Here is a 19,248-nt window from a genome sequence, read left to right on the forward strand (position 1 = left end):
CGAAGAGCCAGCGCTGTCCGAAGACGCTTCCGTGGTCACGTGGCCGGCATGACTGAACACCGAGGTGCACGGAACGCTGTTACCTTTCCCGCCAAGGCGGTACCTATTTATCTACTTGCAATTTCTTGCTTTTGAACTGCTAGGTTGGCAGAAGCTGGGACTGAAGACAGGAGCTCACTCTGTCACGCAGCACTCGGGTCTCGAACTGCTGACCTGCCGACCTTCCAGTTTGCAGTTCAGCGTCTTAACCACTAAGCCACATTGGTGGACATGGATAGGATGTCACTTTGCCTGGTGTAAGAGATGAATGAAAATAAGCAGCATCCTGAAGGTTATTGACATCTCAAAATGAGCATTAAGAGAGCTTTGAAGTTGAAAGACCAAATAAAGTGGTCTAATGAGCAGTGTTGGCTCTAATTAAAATTGGCATGGGCAAAACAAGACTCTTTCTTTGTAATCTTTTGACATGTGATAAGGATTTCTCTCTTTAGGTTCCTCTCTTTAGCAAAAGGCCCGCTACTGAGATGGCGCACTTTTGGAAGTTTGCGGGCTCTTTAGATGCCGCTGTTACCCTCCAGGCTGTCTCCCGCCATTTCCTACAGCTTATCTCGTGTTTTCCCCAAATGCAAAAAATGTGGTATTTTTTTCAGTCCATGGAACAGGAGTGCCATGACCTCAGTGTGAAATTCTCCAATAGCGGAAGAAACCGCTGTGTCTGCCTGCTGTGGGCGTTTGTTTTCAGTTGTTGAGGGCGCAGTCTGGATGAGATTTGACAGGAGCTAGGGCAAGAATCACCTGCCAATTGTGTCTTCTGCCTCCGCATCTCTTAGTTGGAGGGAGAAGAGGGTAAAATGCCTCCCTGAAATTAAGGGAGACACATCTGATCCCCCACCCCACCAAGCTCAGAATTGACGTGCTCTGTTGATTCAGAGCACCCCATTAAGTTCAGTGGGGCTTACTCCCAAGTAAGTTTGCCAAGGGTTGCAGACTTACAGGGTGATCTTATGTCTACTCGGAAGTAAGTCCCATTGAGTTCAATGCAGCTTACTCCCACATAAGTGTGCCAAGGGTTGCAGACTTACAGCACAATCTTACATTTCATGTCTACTCAGAAGTAAGTCAGAGGTTTCCTGGGGGCTGTGAGAAAACAGTACAGAAGAAGTTAAGCTACAAAAACAAGACACCCCCCCCCCCTGCTCCTTTGCACACATGCTGGGGAGGGAGGAAGGCACTCCCTCAGTTCAAACCACATGGTTGCTGTGGCTGCTGTGTAAAGGAGCCCTTCCTAATCCTGCAAAGAAACTGAAAGCAGGAAGCTCCGGAAAGGATGTGGGTTTTTGCAGGTTTTTTACTTAATGTAGAAACACTCATAGAACAGAACGGCTAGTGGCGGTGGCAGGGAGAAACTTAAACCTGTCTGCATTTACTGATTCTTTCCATTAAATACCATTTCCCCCCTCCTTCTCCTCTCCCCCCTCTCCCCTCATAGGGATAGATCTGTCTGTTTCGCTTTATATAATGTTCATATTTTTTCCAAGCACAAGTTTGTTCCTTCTCCTTTCCACATCAGTTTGCAATTTTTTTTTAAAGACACAGATTGAAATAAAAATTTTTAGCCATTTTTGCACATAGATTCCAGTTTTTGTGAGCAATTTTCCCTAACATACACATTTTTGTATGCATTTTTTGACTGGAGAACTACATTGCAAAATTCAGAGAAGTGCAGAAACAAGGGCCAGAGCAAGACCAGCACCACTGGGGGCTGGGGGGAGTGTGAGCCGCTGCTGCTGCTGTGGGAGAGGGGAAGCACGAACTTCTGCTGCATGCCACTGCCAGGGGGGGAGGAGTGTGAGCCGCCGTCATGCACTAGTGGTGGGGGAGCACGAGCTGCCCTGTTAGCTGCCACTACCCACTCTGAGGGGTACTTTTTCAGAGAGACTTTGGCAAGGAGGTGGCCCTCGGTGATATCCAATGCCTCGCTCTGAGGAAGGACCCCTCAGAGCAAGGCATTTGGCTTGGGTAGGCTCTGTGGAGAGCTGCACAGGGTGCTCTCTTGCTGTGGCCTTTGCTGCAGCAGGAGAGCAGCCAGTGGGACTCTGCAGAGTGACCACCCACCTATTCCTTACTCAGAGTAAAGCATGGGGGGCTGTGGCAGCAGCTCTTCCAGAGAGCCTCAACAGCTGCTTTCCAGCTACAGCATTTGCAGCTGGAAGAGTGGCCAACAGGGCTCTCTGGAGCACCCACACACCCTGTGCCTCACTTTGAGAGGTATAGGGCTGCGGCAGCATTGAGACTCCTGGTGGCGGGCACATGGGATCTGCTGCTGTTCCTAATCTGCCACCTGAGGCGGGGGATTTACCCTGCCTCATGGAAGGGCCAGACCAACAATGGAAGGATAATTGCATTCTGGTTCATGTATGTATTCTAAAAATGAGAATTAGGTTGATTCATATTAAAATGAAAACCAAATTAATTTCTTCTTGATTCTTACCCCTCTGGTTACCTTTAAATGGTTTTTTCCCCAGCTGGGTTCGGAGTCAGAAAGTAAGCCCAGGTAGGAAGGTTGCAGGGGAGATTCTGTTGGTATGGGAAGGGTTAAGCCACCACACCTCTCAATTGTTCACTGTAAATGCCCCCACACACACACACACACATGTATGTTATTTTGGCAAATGCAAGTTTGGGAACATACATTTGCTGAGGTTACATGTAATTACCTGGAACCCAGGAAAGTGTGGGCATTCTGTAAAAGATTTCACTGTCCATATTAGAGGAATCGTAAGACACTGCAGAGTGTCTTTGACTTTGGTTTCTGAAAATATCTCTCTGTGTCTGATTCCTTTCTCTGTTCCCATGCACCTCTACTCCTTTACTGCATCACTAATTGTTCACTACTACATATGTAGTTTTTGGATGATAAACACCCCACTAAAAATTCCATGGAGAGGCTTTTATAGGTTTTGTTTGTGTTTAGGGTTATTGTAGAGCTAAGCTATACATGCAGAACCATACACTGCAGCTCTTGCTGGACTGTACCACTTCAGACTACTAGTGGGTAATTGCATATTTGAATGCTGCCTGCCCCCTGTAAAAAAGCCTGGCGTATAACCAATAAACATGTTAGAGGAAAGAGTAGGCCAGAGCCCTTCTCCTTGACATGCTCATTTTTATACGCTAGATGCATTAAAAATACAATTGCACCCTTAAGGTCTGAAGGGGGGGGATTCCACTTCAGCAAGAACAGCCCCACATGTTTCTCCTGATCATGTAGTTCAGCTGATCATCATCGTCATCATCGTCCATGATTTACCCAGCTTTTTTAATCTGGGCCACACCCACAATACCACCACAAGAAAGCGGAATAAAGAATCTACCTGAGAGTTAGGAAGGAATTCCTCCCTGCCCCCCAGATCTGACTGACAAGTGACCCAGACAAGCCTCTGCATGTAGCCAGGTACATGGTTTGCTTCCCTGCGTAATTATTATTGCATGCTGTAATTTTTATTTTATGGGGTAATTCATTTTTTTGTGGGAGAAACATAAGGACCTGATATGCACATGATGCTAATATCTGGTTTATTCAACCCATGGTTTGTAGCCCCACCCAAGGTTTGTCTGGCAGGTGATTGAACAAACCATGGTTTATTTTGTCAATCCTTAGGTTTGTTTCCTTCCTCCTTCACCTGCTCTCTGAATCCCAATGCCTTTGCAGTGCTGTACCACTGGTATGTAGAACGGCTGGGTTCTTTTTACCTCTCTTGCCTTCTGCCTCTGTTCCCTGGCGAAACAACCCAAGAACCACCCGTGGTTCTGGTTTCAAATGTAATGACAACCCATGGTTTAAATAACCCAGAGTTCACAACCCACAGGTTTTCTTTCTGGGTTGTACATCACGACAACCCAGAATCCAACGACTCATGGGTTAAATGAACCATGGATTAGCATTATGTGCGAATCAGGTCACTGTGCAGATCTGTATCAACAGCAAGCAACGTGTGGGGCTGTATTGCTACTGCTGGCAAATATTGGAATGGCTGCCAGTGAAGGCCTGCTGTTAAATAAGTGGGGAGATCTAATGAATAAGGCGTCATGGAGAAACATGAGTGTGCTGGAATAAGTTCATGATGGTACAGTAGCATGGTGAGGGTAAGCCACCATACATGAGCCTGCTAAACCCACTGCCTTGTGGGATACGTTTGGGAGAGATGAACGATAGAGGTGCTTACCCTGACAACATGGGAATCCTCCCTAGGAACATATTTAAAGGAGGGGATATAAAGTCTTATAATAAATAATAACTTGAATGGGCTTTCATGGAGTAGTAAGTGGTCAGTCCACACACTATCTGGCAAATCCGATGCAGCCAGAAAAAAAAGCAAGCAGTGAGCTCTGGTATTCTAACCTGAGGATCAAAAAAGTGCATTGAGGATGTTGGGTGAGGAGGAGCCAACACACCAGGTCCAATATATTTGGGGCTGGTTTGGTTAAGTGCCCACCATTGCATGGCACCCATCTATTCTGACTAATTCTTGGCCCATGGGGAGGTAAATGGAGGGCAGGATGAGCTCCTGACATTTGGACAAACCAGCAGCCAACATCCTGGTGTTCTATAGACTGGTGTTTGGGCAATTTGAGATTTGTTTGGTTTCCTGGATAAGTGGCCTTTCCTGTTCATCTGCATTCTCAGTGAAAAGCTTGCTGCTGGGAAAAGCCACTTCTTTGGCCAAATCATGCAGAGCTATCCTTGGGTCAAACATCTTCCTGCCTTTATGGAACTATGAGAGCATTAACTGATAATGGATAAAAGATTAAAGACAAAGGGTGTCTGGGATAATTTGCATCCTGTGAATCCCTCCACCCAAATTCATGGATGACCAACATTTGTGACTTTGCCAAGTGATAGGTGTGCCTCTTTCTGTCTTCCTTGCCCCTCAGCAGAGCCTCACCTGTTCCCTTCCCTTTCAAGGCCCCAACATCTCTCCTCCTGGGTTACAGTGTCATTTTCCAAAGCCCTGTACCCCCACCCCCATTCCTATCCCAGCATTGCCCAAACTCAGTAAACTTAACAGTGGGAGGAAAGGGGGCTGATGGTATGTTTCTGTTATTACAGGGGCTGTATTTGGGTTGAGAAGTATGAGGAAGAGTGTGATGGAGCGGGACGTGGATGGTGGGAATGTGAAGAGGATGGTGTGTTATTCAAAGGCACCGTTTAGGTTGCAAGGCCATGAGAGAGGTGGGGGCGGGGTGGGAGGAACAAGTAGGAAGTGCTTCTGTATGGATGAGGCACCCTCCTGCTCAGATGTGTGGCTTTTGCTTGAGGGGTTTGGCCTTCCATTTCAGGGGCATGGTTTCATACTGTCTGTAAGGCTACCAGTCTCCTCCTCCATCCACTTTATGCAGCTAATGAAAAAGGTTCTTGCCTATGAAAGCACATGCCACAGTAATGGCAAGGCCACGCAATACAACATGGAAGGATGCTGTGTCCCGCCCCACCCTGACCAACTCCAGTGAACTACAGCTCAGAACAAGTTGTGGTTGCTAGTTGACCATCTCTATTAAAAAAAACACCCCACCAGCAGATGAATCTTTGCGCTGCTCCACAGGAGCGCCATAAAAGCAGTGCAGTGTTAGGGTGGTAGCTGGTGACCCAGGCACTGGATTGAGCCCCTGAAGTGGGCCATCTGACCACTTCCAAGTTGCTCCACAAGTTATGGTCTTGCAGAGTAAGAAGTAGGGAAACATGCAGATGAGAGGAAGAATTGCTTCCTTTCGTAAGCACAGTGCTCTCTCTCTCTCTCTCTCTCTCTCTTTCCTTGCCCTCCCAACGCTAGCCGATTCATATATTGGGGCGAGTGGTTGGCAGAAAGAAACAGTGTGTGTGTGTGTGGGAGCAACGGCTCTGTTTACTATCAGACCACTTGGGGAGAAAGCTTGGTCCAGCACTACTCTTTCCTGCCCCCCACCCTGGCCACCAGCAAAACTAGTTGCCTAGCAGATCAATTTGAGCTCCAAGGACCATTGGCTGATTCCTTTTTTGGTTTAATCCTCTCCTTCTCCCTGCTTCTTCTTTCTTTCCTCCGCCTTGCAGGGGGAACGTAGAGGCCCTGCGAGATGAGCCTGCCCCCGGGCACCCCCGCTGCTAGGATGCTCTTTGTTATGGCTCTGGCCTGCGCCAGCCCTTTCCTGGACCTGCGGCGGCGAACCATCAACATTCCCATCATTTTCAGTGGCTCAACCTACACACTCGACAGTGCCCGGTTCTCACCTGAGGACTTTCGCAACTTCTCTATGGAGATCAACCCCATCCCTGTGGTTCTGAATGACACTAACCCTCGCAGCCTCATTGTGCGTCTCTGTGATGTTCTCTCCTCCCTGCACATCCATGGTGTCGTTTTTGAGGATGATACACGTACAGAGGCTGTGGCCCAGATCCTAGACTTCATCTCAGCACAGACCTCAGTTCCCATTATTGGCATCAATGGAGGATCAGCCATTGTTCTTACACCCAAGGTAAAGTAACCTCCTACATTCTGTACCCATCCTGATACCCATGAGACACAAGGCTGTGTTTTCTCTGCCCTGAAAAAAAATGCATTCCAAATTCTGGACCTAACCAATTTCTGCAACCTGAATAAATTATGGAAGTTTACTCACTCATGGAAATCTGCTTCATTTGCATACAGTTGATTGCAGAATTCACCCTTTTTTGGTGCAGAACTTAGGATACCTTAGTTCAGAATTGTAATATTTTACAGCGCAGGACATGTAAAGCTGTGGATACATGGAGGGACGTTGTTTGGGATGGAGCGACACTGGGATTGCTGAAGATAGCAGTAGAGATGTCATATATAAAAGGTCCCCTTTTTCAAGGCTAGATGGGCATTAGCAGATACAGGAAAGCAGTTTTGGCATAATGATTTCTAGTACATGAGCACTTTTGGAATTATTCCTGTGGAATACATGAGTGGAAATGTTTCATCACAGCTGAAAACCAACCTTTATTCCATGACTAAAACCATTCTAAAAGCTTTCCCATACTCATAAACAAATAGAGACTGGACATAAAAGGAGAGCAAATAGGGGCCACTTTTCACCCCCATCTCTTTTGTCCCCTCTCAAATCCAGGAGAAAGGATCAACCTTCCTGCAGCTGGGCTCCTCAACCAAACAACAGTTGCAGGTGATGTTTGAGGTCTTGGAACAGTATGATTGGACAGCGTTTGCTGTCATTACAACACTGTTTCCTGGCTATGAAGATTTTGTAGATTACATCGAGGTCCTAACCGATAGCAGTTTCATTGGATGGGAGCGCCGCAGCACTGTGACCCTTAACCTCACCGATGACCCAGACGGGGCCCGCCTCAAACGACAGCTCCGGGACATCAATGCCCGTATTTGCCTTCTCTATTGCTCCCGCGAAGAAGCGGAAAGCATCTTCCGTGCGGCTCGTGAAGTCAAGTTGACAGGCCCTGGGTACATCTGGTTCATGGCCGGTGCCAACTTTGGTAGAACTGAGTACATGCCGGATGAACTGCCGGAGGGTCTCTTCATGGTGCTTTCAGCAGGATGGAAAGACGATCTCTACCACAGGGTGCAAAATGGGGTGGCCATCATTGCCAAAGGGGCTGAGGCTCTCTTCCAAGTCTATGGCTCAATCCCAAAATTCAACAATGACTGCCGGGCACCCAACCTCACCCAAATCAACGAGAATCTGCATCGGTCAGCAGGGAAAGAGGCTGGGGGGGATTTTAGCTGGAAGGGTGGTGGAATGAAAAGCAAAAGGAAAGTGCTGTTGTCCACAAGGAATGGACAGTGGATTTGAGTTATCCCCACACCATTACTCCCTCTTCCCTTCCATTCTGCTCATTTTATACACACACTCCTCAAAGTGTCCTTCCTTCCATCTAAAACAATAAAGAGCCTTGTGCGGCACCTTAAAGACTAACACATTTATCATGGCATAAAATTTTATGGACTAGAGATGCATCTGATGAAGTGGACTCTAGTCTAGGAAAGCTTATGCCATAATAAATTGGTTAGACTTTAAGGTGCCACATGGTACTTTGTTGTTTTTGTTACAACACAGATTACAAGGGAACTGTTCTGGAAATTGCTTCAATCTGCCTATCAAATAATCCCCACATTAATTTCTCTTCACTTCCATCCATTGATCTTGACTTTCTCCTTGCTTCCTTACCTCCATTCATGAATCCCTATATATCCACCTACCCCACATGCCTACAACCACCCTTCTCATTCAACTGTTCATCCTGATCCACCCCTTTTACCCTCCTTCCCATCTCCTACCCATCTTCCTTGCTTTACTCTTCCTCTTACATTCTCTCCATTCATATCTCTCCATACAGCCTGTCATACTTCTAGCCTCATAATCACCTCCTGACCCCACCATACATACGAACATAGGAAGCCGCCTTATACTGAGTTAGACTGTTCGTCCATCTAGCCCAGCATTGCTGACACTGACTGGCAGCAGCTCTCTAGGGTTTCAGGCAGGAGTTTTTCCTGCCTTACCTGGAGATGCCAGGGACTGAACCTAGAGCCTTCTGCATGCAAAGCATGTGCTATACCACTGATCTGTGGCCCTTCCCACCATCCATCCTCACTCAGCACCCTGCCTCCAGTTTCAATATGCATTTAAAAGAACCTTTTCTTTCTCGGGTTTGCAAGGCCTGATCCACAGCTCTCCAGTTACTGTGTCTGAAATGTCAGATGAAAGCATTGGGGTCGGGCTTGGGGACAAAGGCAAGCCGGGGGGAGTGAAACTGGGATAGCAGTGCACTGAGGGTGAACTTTAGGTTGACACTGAAGAGCTTCCCTCATGCCTTTTCACAGGTACTTCATGAATGTTACTTGGGGTGAGAAGGATTTCTCCTTTAATGAGGATGGGTACCTCATCAATCCATCCTTGGCTGTGATCTCCCTCAGCAAAGACCGAACCTGGGAGGTGGTGAGTTTGAGGGAGGTTTGGCGGAGAGGTTGGTGGGTTGGGGAGGAAGCTTGATGGGTCAAGGGGGAGAAGGTTTGGATAGGTCATGATTTGGGGTCAATATGACTTGGTGTTACTGTGGCAAGAGACAGCTTCGGGGAAGATACATTGCTGACTTGAGGTCATAACAAGGCAAGTGTGAATCTGGAAGTTGGAGCAGGCTTGGAGAACTGTTCAAGGCCCATAAACACTTAGAGCTGAAAGACCACCGAGTCCCAGCCCCCTGCTATAAGGCACAGCCACTCGCATGTCAGCACCCCACAGACACACTTACACAATCTGGATGGCATCATGGCACAATCAATACTGCAGATGTCCAACAGAAAGGAGCCAGAGGAGCTTAGAGTTCCAAATTACTCATGCAAGCAAGTCAAGCTGAACCCTGCAGGGGAAGGCAACCCCTGTGTGGCTTGCTAGCCAGTCTGATGGGCAGCGGAAGCATTCCTGACTCCAGGTTTCACAATTGCTCAGCCCTGGATTGTGAGCAAAGCCCATCCATTGAATCTTCACAAAGGACATGTTATTACCCACCTAATATCCTCCCTCTTTAGTTGGTCATGGATGCCTGTGGAGAAAGGGGTCACAGAGAGATGATATGAAGGGTGGGTGTAATTTTAAAGTAAGAATTTGATGGGAAAAATCAGAAATTGCTTTAAGTCTGGATATAAGTGCACATTGCCGGAGGGGGGTGGGGTTTCAGAACTGACTCTGTGTGTGAGCGCATGCGCGCGTGTGTGTGTGAGAGAGAGTATACAGAGAGGTTTCCTGAATGGGACCAATGCTGGTGGGTTGGCAAGAATTTGGAGAAAGGTTTGGGGTGTATCTAACCTCTTCTCTATGCCCCGGGAGGCAGGTGGGAAGGTGGGAGCGTAGAATCCTGAGCATGTCACGGTACAGGAAATTCCTGCAACCTGTGGACGACAACAAGCACCTCATGGTGGCAACTCTGGAGGAAAGGCCCTTCGTGATAGTGGACGACATTGATCCTGCCACCAAGACCTGCATCCGTGACTCAGTGCCCTGCCGCCACCCACTCAACCGTACCAACAGGTATTCCAATGATCACAGGTGGGGGGTAAAGTTTTATTTATTTTTTTCCTTAGATCCTGCTGTTCCTTGGGAAAGTTCAGAGCAACTTGTGTGGGGCTCCCATTGGTGTCCCATCCAAGTACCAAACAGGTCCATGCTTGTTTATTTTCTGATTTCATTTATATCCTGCCTTTCCTCCAAGGAGCTCAAAGTGGTAGACATAGTTCTCCCCCACCCCTGCCCCATTTTATCCTCAGAATGTGACTGGCCCAAGGTCACCCAGTGAACTTCATGGCCGATTTGAACCTGGGCCTCCCTGATCCTACTTTGCCACTCTAACCACTGCACCATGCCAGCTCTTGTTTACCTTCCACAGTGCTCTGAAACCAATCACTGAGTTCCTTTTTTCCTTCCTTGCGCTGGTCACAGCAATCACTTGGAAAAGAGATGCTGCAAAGGGTTTTGCATTGACATTCTGAAGCGTCTAGCTAAGACTCTGGGTTTCACCTATGATCTCTATCTCGTCACCAATGGCAAACATGGCAAGAAAGTGAACGGCATGTGGAATGGCATGATTGGAGAGGTAACTTTCTTCCCTCTCTGAGGCACTAGGAGGCTGGGCTCCCACACAGCTTCTTAAAACTCTCTGCATTCTATTCAACTTCCAAAGGACTAGAGAATCCTGATTCCCCTCCCATACACAAGTAAAAAAGAGTGACTTGAACTCCTCTTGAGAAAACTCACAGGTCCTGCCACAGGTTGTCTAAATATTATATTTGAAGGAAAGGATTATTTGAACAGTGTATTGACAGTAACTGTAAGGGTTATGGTTCATCTGCTTCATGTGTTATGGGAGGGTTGCCCTCTAGGCTTTATGGTTTCTTCCAGACGAGGCTTTTAATTGTGCAATTGCTCTGCCTCATGCATGGAAATTTACAAGAGGTCTACACCTCCTGTGTTTTTCCACCCCTTCTGTCTTTTTTCTTACCATAGAAAATCTGATAAGGAGGAAAAGATGGAATAGCTGCACAATGCCATTTGTTTGGTAGTGCTAGGAGCCCTCTGTTTGGAAGCACCTTCTGTCAATTTCTGGATCTCATTTCTCCTAATGCTCACTTACACACACACACACACCCCTATGGTATGGGGTAGGGCAGACAGAATTTTCTGTCCTCTCTCCAAGTCTCAGGGGGCAGGTAACGCTGTTTACTCATAACCAGAAAACCTGGCACTCAGTCTCCCTATCCCTCTCTTTCTTTGTCAGGTGTTCTACAAGCGAGCTGACATGGCGATTGGATCCTTGACCATCAATGCAGAGAGAGCTGAAGTAATAGATTTCTCTGTGCCCTTTGTTGAGACGGGAATCAGCGTCATGGTATCCCGTAGCAATGGAACTGTTTCACCTTCTGCCTTCCTAGGTGAATTCCCAGCCCCAGGATGGGGCAAAGGAAAAAGCAAGTAGGAGTGTTGGCAGGTGGTGGGCAAGGAGCCTGTCAGATACTCTTTGTCCAAAACACGATGCATTATGGGATAGGATTCAGAAGTCCTAATCCTCCCCATTCTCTCATGTATTAGTTCTAACACAGGAGCCCACCCAGTCTTGAGGGAAAGGCTCTCCTAAGAGTCCCTTTTATTACTAAGGTTGTGTCTTGAATTTTTATTATTAATTTTATTTTAGTATTTGAAATCCACCTTGGACACTGGAAAGTGGCAAGGTGGGATATAAATAGTTTAAATAAAAGAGAAAAGCGTTTAACATAAAATTAAATCTTAAAATGGACATACAAAATGATAGCCATGGGGTGAGGAGTTGGGAAAGAGACCGTAGAGAGACAGACACACATAGCTTGCCCATTTGTGGTTTCCTGGGCACCTTTCAATATGTGTCCCTGACAATCGCATAACTGCAGTTCACACAGCACTTAAGATCACAGTAGAAGTGCTAGCTGAGGAGAGGGGAAAGTTGCATTTTCTGGCAGGAGCATATTGTGGTCCTAGTACTTGGAGAATGTGATTTCCCCAAAAGAGAAGTGCTATCTTTAAAAAAGGAGACAACAACACTCCCAAGTTAACAAATGTGCAGTTTTGAGGAAAGACATTTGGATCTTCCATTACTGAGTAATGGCTTCACACATCTCTGATTGTTGTTGCACTCATGTAGATAAGACCTCCGAATGCTCAAAACCCTTACAAAACTGCAGTTCCCTTGAGAGGAAGGTATGATGGTAGATCGACATTCTCTTTTTACAGTGGGTGTTCCTTTTGGAGCCCATCTACATTCTTAAATCAGCTCCGATAGACTACTGTAGAGTCTTCACGTGACTACAACTCTCAGGGCTCCATGACAGTTGAGCCAGTTTAAAACCACTTTAAATTTATCATGCAGATACAGCCTTAGGTTACACATTCAGTAAGGTATAAACCACTGCTGCTCTTGTTTTAGGGAGGCCCTCAGTGCCAAAGGTCCAGATTCCCCACTTTCACCCACTAGAGTCCAGCTGTCTTGGGCACTCCACCACTGCAGTCCATATTTCTCTTCCCACAGAGCCCTACAGCCCCGCTGTCTGGGTGATGATGTTTGTCATGTGCCTGACTGTTGTTGCGGTGACTGTCTTCATCTTCGAGTATTTCAGCCCAGTAGGCTACAATCGCAGCCTCAGCGCCAGTAAACGTGAGTGCAAATCAGCTTGAGGGAGGGGCATTGGTGGGAAAGTGGGGTACATAAGGAAGGATAACAAGCAAGTAAGACAGCCTGTTGCACTCAAGCCTCCACAGGAAAGTTCAGCCTTTGATTTATATCCCCCACCCCTATCCCATTCTGCTTCCTAGGCACTGGAGGGTCCAAGTTCACCATTGGGAAGTCCATCTGGCTGCTCTGGGCTTTGGTGTTCAACAACTCTGTGCCTGTGGAGAACCCCAGAGGCACCACCAGCAAGATCATGGTGCTGATCTGGGCCTTCTTTGCCGTCATCTTCCTTGCCAGCTACACAGCAAACTTGGCTGCCTTTATGATCCAGGAGGAATATGTAGATACAGTGTCTGGGCTCAGCGACCAGAAGGTGAGGAGAACGGAGGGCTCTAGGGGAGAACAATAAATGTAGGCTTAATTTGCTTCCCTTCCCCCTTCCTGTCATATCTATCCTACCAGACATCCATCCATCCATCCACACGTACACACACACACACACACCCCTTCCCATCCATTCCATCTTACCAGCTCTCATTTTCTTTGTTTCCTTTGTGTCTTCAAAATGTTATTTTTCTTCTCCACCATCAACAAATAAATGAGGTGCCAGGCATAAAGCTTGCCCTCAGAGCAAATTAAATATATCACCATTTTTGTTATTTTTTTAAAATGAGGCAAAGTTGTAGGCACTGAATATTGAACCCCCACCCCTCAACCCTCACCCCACACACACCTCTTCCCCAGTGTTCGACTGATGATGAAAGGGAAGCAAGAAAAACTGTGAGAGAAATGTATATTCATAGACCTAATGCATGTTAAAGCAAAAACCCAACAAACTAGGAAGATGTGTGCCACTGGTACACTTTAAGGCTGAAGAGTAGAGTTGGGTCTCTGTTATTCTGCTCTATACATTTTCATCAAAACATTTCCTGACAAAGAAGTCAGGATCCTGCAAAGTCTGCTTGCAGTGCCTTAGATCTCAGCTGTCTGACTTTTACTTGCAAAGTAGCCTGTCTTGGGAAGGAACTCTGTTTTGATTGAGCAGCTCAGGTTTTGCAAATTTATTTTAAATAGCTTGTGGAGGAGCTATCTGATGTAATCATGCAAGCTCAGCACCTGCAAAGCTTGTCTCAGGACACCAGTAGTGCTGAGGAAAGGTTGGGGAAGGTGAAACTTCCCAGAACAAAGGCAAATTGCCCAGGAGGCAGGTAGGCAGCTGTACAGTTGCATGTCTCCCACCCAAAAAATGCAAGAATTGGCACTGGAAAGTCTGTAGTTCTTACGGATCTGGCTGGGATTGAACCTGGGACCTTCTATATATCAAACAAGTGCATTCATACCACAGTTTGCATTATCCAGTGTATGCTCTACTACTGATCTGTTGCCCTTCCTCTGGAAAAAGTGCTAGCAGGTTATAGTAGATGCCCATCTGCACAGCAGGAGAGTTACTCATGCCACATTTTATATTTGCTAGAATTGACTGTGGCACTGAAAACAGATTCTAGGACTAGCATTAAGCCCTGATTGCTATTTAATTTTTAAATATTATACTCCACCTGCCCATCCCAACAAAATCCATCTAAGTCACCTTCTGGTAGCTATTAACTAATTTCAGACATGGAATCCGTGTCTCCCTTTAAGAGGTTCGCAGAAGGAAGTGTGTGTGCGTGCGTGCGTGCGTGCATGCATGCATGCATGTATGCGGGCAGGATTAAGAGGTGGATGACCTAAATGGCTGGGCTCATATACTGTGCTTGGTAGTTCCACACAGCACTCCACTGGGATGCCTTGCTGGTGCCCAGCATGCACCATGTGTATTTATAAACCAGGACGTGGCTGATTATCCCTTGGTAATTAGCTCCTGACAAACAGCCACAGCTGTAGAGAAGGAGGGGGCCACACAAACTGGACCAGCTGTGGCAAGGCGGCCTGGCTCCAATTGAATCCCTTTCGTTAAGAACTAACAAGCTTGGATGTAATTAATGGACGTAATTAACACCCAACACGAAACACAATCGCAGATAAATATTAAAACAGCTCAGATTAACAAACTCTCACTAAGTAGGGAGCAATTTGAGGGTGGAGGCAGAAGAACAAATCTAGGCAGAGCGTGGAGAGCAAAAAAAAGTGCTTTAACAGCACAATCCTATGCATGTCTACTCAGGATGAAGCTCCACTAAGTTCAGTGGGGTATGCTCTCAGATAAGTCTGTATGGGATTGCAGACTTAGTGTTATAAAATTCCAGAGGAGGAGCCATGTTAGTCAGTTGCAAAAAACACAGCAAAGAATCTTGTAGCACCGTAAAGACAAATAGATTAATTTTGTGGACCAAAGTCCACATTACACCACGTCTCCTCTGGATTTCATCACTATAGAAGGCACTGGATTTAGCCATAAAACAGGGGTAGCCAACTGTGGCCCTCAGCCTAATTTCATGCAGCCTGTGGCCTAATTTAAAAAGTCCTCTGCAAGCAATCAGTTCAGACCTTGGGCAAAAACAAAGTGTTCCTCCAGCAGCCTTCTTTGGGTGGGCAGGCGGGCGGGGAGAAAGAGAAATAGGGTGGCAGAAAAGAGAGAACAAGAAAAAGGGGGTGGTAGTGAGAGAAGAGGTGGCAGAGAGTACACAGAAGGAAGAGAGAGAAGTAGCAGGAAGAGAGCAAGAGAGAGAGGGTGGCAGAAAGAGAGAAGGGACTAGCCCTGCCTACTCTTTGGCTCTGGCCTCATCCACTGGTGGCATGTGGCCCTCAACACATATCATCTCACCCCTCAGGGAATGTGGCCCTTGACAAATAAAAAGCTCCCCACCCTGCCATCTAAAATGGAAATCCTCCCTTCATGTATCTGACAAAACAGGCTCTAATCCACGAAACCTTATTATACAATAAATAAGGTAGTTTTTAAGGTACTACAAGACTCCTTTTTGTTTTTAGTGTTGTAGGATTTCTCTCTCTCCATCCTCATATTCTTCCCTTGCATTCTCATCTTCCTCCATTTGCCTCTTTTCCATTTATTTTTTTCTGTTCCTTTGTCATACATGTTCTTCTATCAAATTCCAGATAATCTGCACCAATCTCCCACCTTCTTTTCTCACTTTCTCCGGATGCTTTTGTCTATCTAATGCCTTTTAAGCCGTTACACACCTGGCAGCCTCCTTCCATTATCCCCATTTGCAGGAAAGACGGCACTCCCTCCTGCCCCGTTGCTGGCACTCCGATTTTTGTCCCTAACCTGGGAAGCATTTGATTTTTGCTGTTTCCTCACTTCCAGTTGCCATATTGAAGGGTCCAGTTGCCCTAGGAATATCAGGGAAGGATTGAATTGGCTCAGAGAGCTCTTCTATGGAGCCAATTCTGTGATGCTTGAAACATGCCAAAGATGTTTTTCTCAGTCCGCAGCCTTCTTGAAGCGGTCTCTTGTAATAGAACAAACAGGCTGTCTCTGCCCTTCATACTTCTAAATGTGTCCCAGTCTATTTCAGTATTGCTGGTCTCTCTGTGCACCTCTCTGTCAACAATCCTGTCTGCCAACTGCTGAATCCATCTATACCCAGAATTACCTTTTTATTACGTCTGTCTGTTTATGAGTCTCATTCCTGAACTCCTCCCACCCTGCTTGCCCCATCCCCTTCTTTGATTTGTCTCCATCTTGATGTTTCTCTGTAACATCTAAGTAATTTGTTCTGTATTTTTTAAGCTAAGCACTGGCAGCAGAGAGCTTTCTAGAGAGCCTTCCTTCAATAAAGAATTATCCATCAAAAAATAAAAATAGAATGCCTTCCTCATTCCCCCTTTCTCTAGAAGTATCCCTATGTTGTATCATGTATATTTTGAGACCTTGTCTATGTCTGGAGAAACATATCTATGGTGCCTGTGTTTCTTCCATCTTTATTTAATTGCCTTTCTGAGGGCCAGGCTACACATTGCAAGGAAGACCACAGTGTCCTTTTTTTTAAAAGCTCAAAAGTAGTTGTAGTGCCTGGGGAATTGGGTTAGGGCAGAAGCACTGGAAGGTCTTTTAACCCTTTCTCCCTGTGTCATTTTCTCTATCACAATAACATCCCCCCATCCCATATGGATAGCTGTAGCAGCTTGGGAGGAGATTATTTCAACTGGAGAAATCGTACAAAGGGGGAAGAGTTAAACACTCACCCCATGCTGCTTTTAAGTTTACCAAACACCCCCCCCCCCCAGATATTGGGCGAGCCAGTCCCACAGCTCCCGCAGCAGGTCTTTTTCATCCCTCAACTCATTTCAGTTGGGTCTATCCACATGGTTGGGCTTTTTGCTTTGGAAAAGTGCATTTGTTTCAGCCCGCATGTCTTTTCTCATGGTAGCACTTTTATTTTGGGGAGACACTGTATTTTTCAAGCAGCCAAACCCTAAACAAGCTGATAAATCACAACCTGTGGGTTTAACTGTTATACACAAACGCATGACACTGACCCCAAAATCCATTTTAAATGAAAACCACTTTTGGAAGAGGATAATTTAGACTGGTGAACAGACATGTGGTAAGGGGGTACTTAACCCTCTCCCTGTTTGCCGTTTTAGTGTCCTAAGTCACACAGACACATACAGCTTTCCCTTCTGTGGGATTCCAAAATCATATTTGCCCTAACATTCTCCACTCTAAATTCTCCCCTCTACCTGCTTATTTGATCCTTGCCCACCCTGGCTCATTATGAGCTGCAGAGATTGGGTGAGGGGATCAGCGCGGAGGTGAACGCCTCCCTTGAGGAGAGAGTGATGCCATCAGCCCTCAAGGAGGAAGTGATAAGACCGCTCTTAAAGAAACCCTCCGGGGATCCCCAAGTTTTGAACAACTTTTGCCGAGTCTCGAATCTGCCATTTTTGGGCAAGATCATTGAGCGGGTGGTGGTGATGCAGTTGAAGGCACACTTGGAAGAAGCCGATTATCTAGATCCATTTCAATCGGGCTTCAGGCCTGGGCATGGGACAGAAACGGCCTTGGTCGCCTTGGTGGATGATATGAGGAGGGCTTTGGATAGGGGTGAATGCTCCTTCCTTGTTCTCCTCGACCTCTCAGCGGCTTTTGATACCACTTACCACGGTATCCTCCTGGACTGCCTGGAGAGGTTGGGCATTGAAGACATCGTATTACTGTGGTTCCAGTCCTTCCTCTCCGGCAGGTACCAGAGGGTAGCATTGGGAGAGGAGGTTTCAGACCCGTGGCCACTCACTTGTGGGGTGCCACAGGGTTCCATCCTCTCCCCAATGCTATTTAACATCTATGTGAAGCCACTGGGGTGCATCAGGAGGTTTGGGGTGTGGTGTCATCAATATTCGGATGACACGCAGCTCTACCTCTCATTCAAATCTTCACCAGGGTTGGCCGTAGAATCCCTGTCCAAATGTCTGGAGACGGTGAGTGGCTGGATGGGGAGGAATAAGCTGAAGCTGAACCCTGACAAGACCGAGGTACTTTTGGTGGGAGAAAAGAGGAGGTTGGGGGATGTTGACCTGGTGTTGAATGGGGCATGGCTACCCTTGAAAGCCCAGGTCTGCAGCCTGGGGGTCATATTAGACTCCCAGCTGTCCATGGAGGCTCAGGTGTCAGCTGTGAGCCGGACAGCGCTGTACCAACTCCATCTGATACGGCGGCTGCGCCCCTACCTTCCCGACCATCTGCTCCTGGTCTCCTTTCGTCTAGACTACTGTAATGCGCTCTACGTGAGGTTACCCCTGAAGACAGTTCGGAAGCTGCAGCTTGTGCAGAATGCGGCAGCTCACCTGATTAAAGGCAGCTGCTGGCGTGATTACATCACTCTGGTGCTGAAGGAGCTGCACTGGCTACCAGTTGTTTTCCGGGCCAAATTCAAGGTGTTGGTTTTGACCTTTAAAACCCTATCCGGCCTAGCCTATCTCAAGGAGCGCCTCCAGCAACACCAGACAGGCCGCTCAACAAGATCAGCCTCGGACGGCCGTCTCTCTGTTCCATCAGCCAGGACAGCTAGGCTGGTGTGGATGAGGGAGAAGGCCTTCTCTGTGGTGGCCCCCACTCTGTGGAACTCCCTCCCTAGGGAACTCCACCATGCCCCCTCTTTAATGAGCTTCGGCCATGCATTGAAAACTTGGTTGTTCAGGCAGGCACTTGGGGTGGGTTAAGGTATTTTTAGACAATGTTTTAATGTGTAATTTTACTGTTTTAAATTATATTGTTGTACATCGCCCGGAGTGGCTGGGTGACCAGCCAGATGAGCAACTAAGAAATGTAATCAATATTTACTTACTTACTTACTTACTTACTTACTTATTTATTTATTTATTTATTTTAGGGTGCTTCTCCATATCCAGAAATCATAATGTTTGGGGAGGTGATCTGTCTTCTAATCAGTGCTAGCCACATTTCAGGTTTACCGCTCAGCCAATTGATCATGACAGTACAAATGAACTCTGACAGAATTAAGAGCCTTCCCAACTCCTCTTGTCCTTGCTCAGTTTTCATTTCTGAGAATGGAGTAGAAAGGGGTGGAGGAAGATCCAGATAAGTGCTTTTCATATTCCAA

General features: G+C 46.8%; 1 protein-coding gene across 1 annotated transcript in view; it reads left to right on the top strand.

Annotated features, from left to right (window-relative positions):
* Window positions 1-19,248, top strand: part of GRIN2D (glutamate ionotropic receptor NMDA type subunit 2D) — a 62,376-nt gene that overhangs the window by 22,066 nt on the left and 21,062 nt on the right. The window contains exons 2-9 of the mRNA XM_084805610.1: window positions 6,089-6,510; window positions 7,126-7,718; window positions 8,853-8,967; window positions 9,860-10,056; window positions 10,465-10,618; window positions 11,300-11,453; window positions 12,581-12,706; window positions 12,865-13,094. Coding sequence (XP_084661736.1) covers window positions 6,112-6,510; window positions 7,126-7,718; window positions 8,853-8,967; window positions 9,860-10,056; window positions 10,465-10,618; window positions 11,300-11,453; window positions 12,581-12,706; window positions 12,865-13,094 — 1,968 coding nt within the window. The 5' untranslated portion in view covers window positions 6,089-6,111. The remainder of the gene's footprint in view (window positions 1-6,088; window positions 6,511-7,125; window positions 7,719-8,852; window positions 8,968-9,859; window positions 10,057-10,464; window positions 10,619-11,299; window positions 11,454-12,580; window positions 12,707-12,864; window positions 13,095-19,248) is intronic.

This window comes from Heloderma suspectum, chromosome 6, assembly GCF_057233095.1.
Source record: "Heloderma suspectum isolate Gila_16-S chromosome 6, 16-S_ref, whole genome shotgun sequence".
Taxonomy (NCBI): domain Eukaryota; kingdom Metazoa; phylum Chordata; class Lepidosauria; order Squamata; family Helodermatidae; genus Heloderma; species Heloderma suspectum.